Source organism: Elaeis guineensis, chromosome 2, assembly GCF_000442705.2.
Source record: "Elaeis guineensis isolate ETL-2024a chromosome 2, EG11, whole genome shotgun sequence".
NCBI lineage: Eukaryota > Viridiplantae > Streptophyta > Magnoliopsida > Arecales > Arecaceae > Elaeis > Elaeis guineensis.
This window is the reverse complement of record NC_025994.2, coordinates 71654794-71657695: the sequence shown is the minus strand read 5'-3', so window position 1 is coordinate 71657695 and position 2902 is coordinate 71654794. Positions and strand designations below refer to the sequence as shown.

Sequence of the window (2902 nt, the reverse complement as noted above, 5' to 3'; positions counted from 1 at the left end):
TAGTTTACGACCATAATCATATTTCAAATAAAAAATTTAAATCTTTAGAAAAAAAGTAGAGGTTGAATTTTAGGTAGATTGGACCATTTTCTCAGAATTAAAATTAAAAATAGAACTCCTTCCAACCAAATAATTAAAATAAAAGTTATCCATTTTCATTCTAAATTTAGACCCTAACTTTTTCCAACCAAACACCCGTTGAGTTTCTAAGTTAAAGCACCAATTTCCCTACTTGGATCACATCCAACGAACCGATGATTCCATAACTAATTGATCTAGTGAAAATACTTAATCATATAATTATATGATCCAAATCAATTACCATCAAAATAGATCCCCATTAAGGCGCATATTTGCACATGCGCTCCAAGCATTTATGTGCATCCCAAAATTGTTAGCATCTAATTACAGGTTATCAACTAATTTTGGCTAATAAATAGTGCATTCTTGATTAGCTAAAGTAGTTGAGATGCCTTGTGATTGGACTTTCATTATGAGGAGCCAACTAGCACATGGCTGCAATTAACTACTGTTTGCATGTTTTGTCTGCAAGCTTAACTCCCTGTTAGAAGGCATGCAACTCATTTTTTTTTTTAAGTGTTAGTGGGAACGTTGGGGACCGCAAATTATGACTGGAATTGATGCTATACAAGTTGTTTAAAAGGTATTTAACGTCTACAAATCTCCTTAAAATCATTTTTCTTATCGTCATAAAACTGTTGCTTGGGATTAATTAGGTTGGAACCGGGTACGTTGAATCTTCCTAACTTCTAGTAGAGACATGGAAGCCCCAAGTCAAGCCAGCCAAGCCTGACACGGAAGACATGAAGCCCCGTCAACTAAACCGTGTTCGTTAGGCGTTGAGGCAATTAAAGCGTGTCTGCCGTTCTCTCCTGCTAGAAAAAAACTCATCATTGACTCGCTTTTCACGCAAAACGGGCAAAAAAAAAAAAAAAAACCTTCTTTTTCTAACGTCATTATTTTTTTTGGTCGACGGAACGGTACATACTCGCCTAATATGAAAAAAATCCAACAAAATAAAAACATAATAAATATCCAAATGAAACACGAATATTGAAATAAAACATCCATAAGATTCATACTTGCCCGATAAATACATCCAAAAAAATTGAAGCATGATACATCTCTAAACAAAATATGAACATCCAAATAAAATCCAGTCTACTGCTCTGTTTGCTTTATTTCTATAGATATGAGCTACTCAGTATGGAAGATCCCCACACTCGAGCATCGATAATGTTCTATGCTACAATAGTGATAATAAGCAAAAAAAAAAAAAATTTCCAAACAAATCCATTTCTAATTAATTCCCAACTAACAGAAACAAAAGAACACAATAAAAATTGATCCTGCAAGTGACAAAGAATAAGTATTCTCTGTACACAAACAAATAAAAAAATATCTGAAGAAAAGAAAAATAATACAAATTTATGTAGATTTAACTTAGAAGTGGTGGCTTCTAAGCCGGTATGAGGAAGCGAGGCTTCTTGAAGGCCAGGGGGCTCTGCACCTCCTCCTCCTCCTTCACCACGCAACGCCGCGCTGCGTCGAAGGTGAATTCGAGCACCGGTGGCAGGTTCAAGTCGAATCCCCTGTCACTGGACCCTGCGCCCTCCGACATCGACGCCGCACCGCCGTTGGCGGCGGAGGCGGCGCTCCCGCCGAGGTTTCCTTCATAGTGGCGCCTCTTGTGCCCCCCGAGCGCCTGCCCGGACGGGAAAATTTTCAGGCACACCGAGCACTGGTGGACCCTGCCGCTGCTGGAGGCGACAGCCGTCGACGACCCGGAGGCCGACGCCGCCGGCGAGGTGGTTGAATCCTCGCCTGCGGCGGTGAGCTTCCGGTGGCTCGCCTTGTGCCCGCCGAGCGCCTGGTAGGAACCGAACGCCTTGCCGCAGACCGAACACTTGTACGAAAGCTTCTCCTCCGGCACCGGAGCGGCGACCGTCGCCGTAGCCGCCGAGCCAGAATTCAGAGGCGGGAGGCCGTGACCGGATCCGCCGCGAGCGAGCATGACGAGACAAAGAGCGAGATATTCCTCCTCGGTCGGTGGGTGGTCGAAGTACCGGTGGTGGCGCTTGGAGCGCTTCCTTTTCGCCCATCCTTCGAGATGAGGAAGCTCTTCATCGCTCATCTCATGAGTGGTCGGCGGGTGAACCGATGCCGCCGTAGTCTCAACAGCATCCACAGCCATCGAAGCAACAAAAAGAGCAACTGGAAAGATTCGAAGAAAGAAAAGAAGGGAGGAGGTTTTTTTTTTCTAGAGCTCTTGGGTTGGAGATTGGGAGTGAGTGAGGGGGTGAAGGGGGGAGTGTTTTATATATAGAAGATTAGAAGGTAGTGGGAAGTGGGAGGTGGGAAGTTGCGTCAGAGTTGGGTAGCTTAAAGGTGGGGCCGGAGTAGGATAAGGGTTGCGAGTCACGTTAGGAGGATGGAGACTGGAGAGAGAGGTGAAGAGCAGCGGTTGTTGAGAGAGTGGAAGGAAGCAAAGAAGAAGCGTGGGTCAACGAGAAAGTGCGGAGTGAGTGGCGGAAGGGGTGACTTGGTAATTACCTTAAAAGCTTGTGGTGTGAGTGCATGAGAGAGAGAATGGTAAGTGGGGTGGAGAAGACTGGTGACTGATGGCTTAGTCAAAACGATAAAGCCGGACTCTTGCTTTAAAGAAGTCCATGGATTTGTGTAACTCGTTTGTTAACATGTACCGTTTAATAAGGACACAATTTGGGGGTCGTGAGGGGTGATGTCATTTGGATGGATTGATGGAGAGGTTGGGGATGGGTTCCGGAGGGATAGGGTCGGCTGGGGAAGCGTCGGCACTCGGCTGTTGGGCATTAGATTGGGGGAAAATGATATGCCCGCGTCGTCGGTATTGGCTGGAGAC

The 2902-nt window shown here is 45.2% G+C and overlaps 1 protein-coding gene across 1 annotated transcript; it reads right to left on the bottom strand.

Moving 5' to 3' along the window:
- Positions 1-1159: 1159 nt before the first annotated feature.
- On the bottom strand, positions 1160-2325 carry LOC105034068 (zinc finger protein ZAT10). Its single transcript, XM_010909089.4, has one exon. It carries the CDS (start codon positions 2213-2215, stop codon positions 1481-1483), a length of 735 nt encoding a protein of 244 aa, XP_010907391.1. The 5' UTR covers positions 2216-2325; the 3' UTR covers positions 1160-1480.
- Positions 2326-2902: the final 577 nt, after the last annotated feature.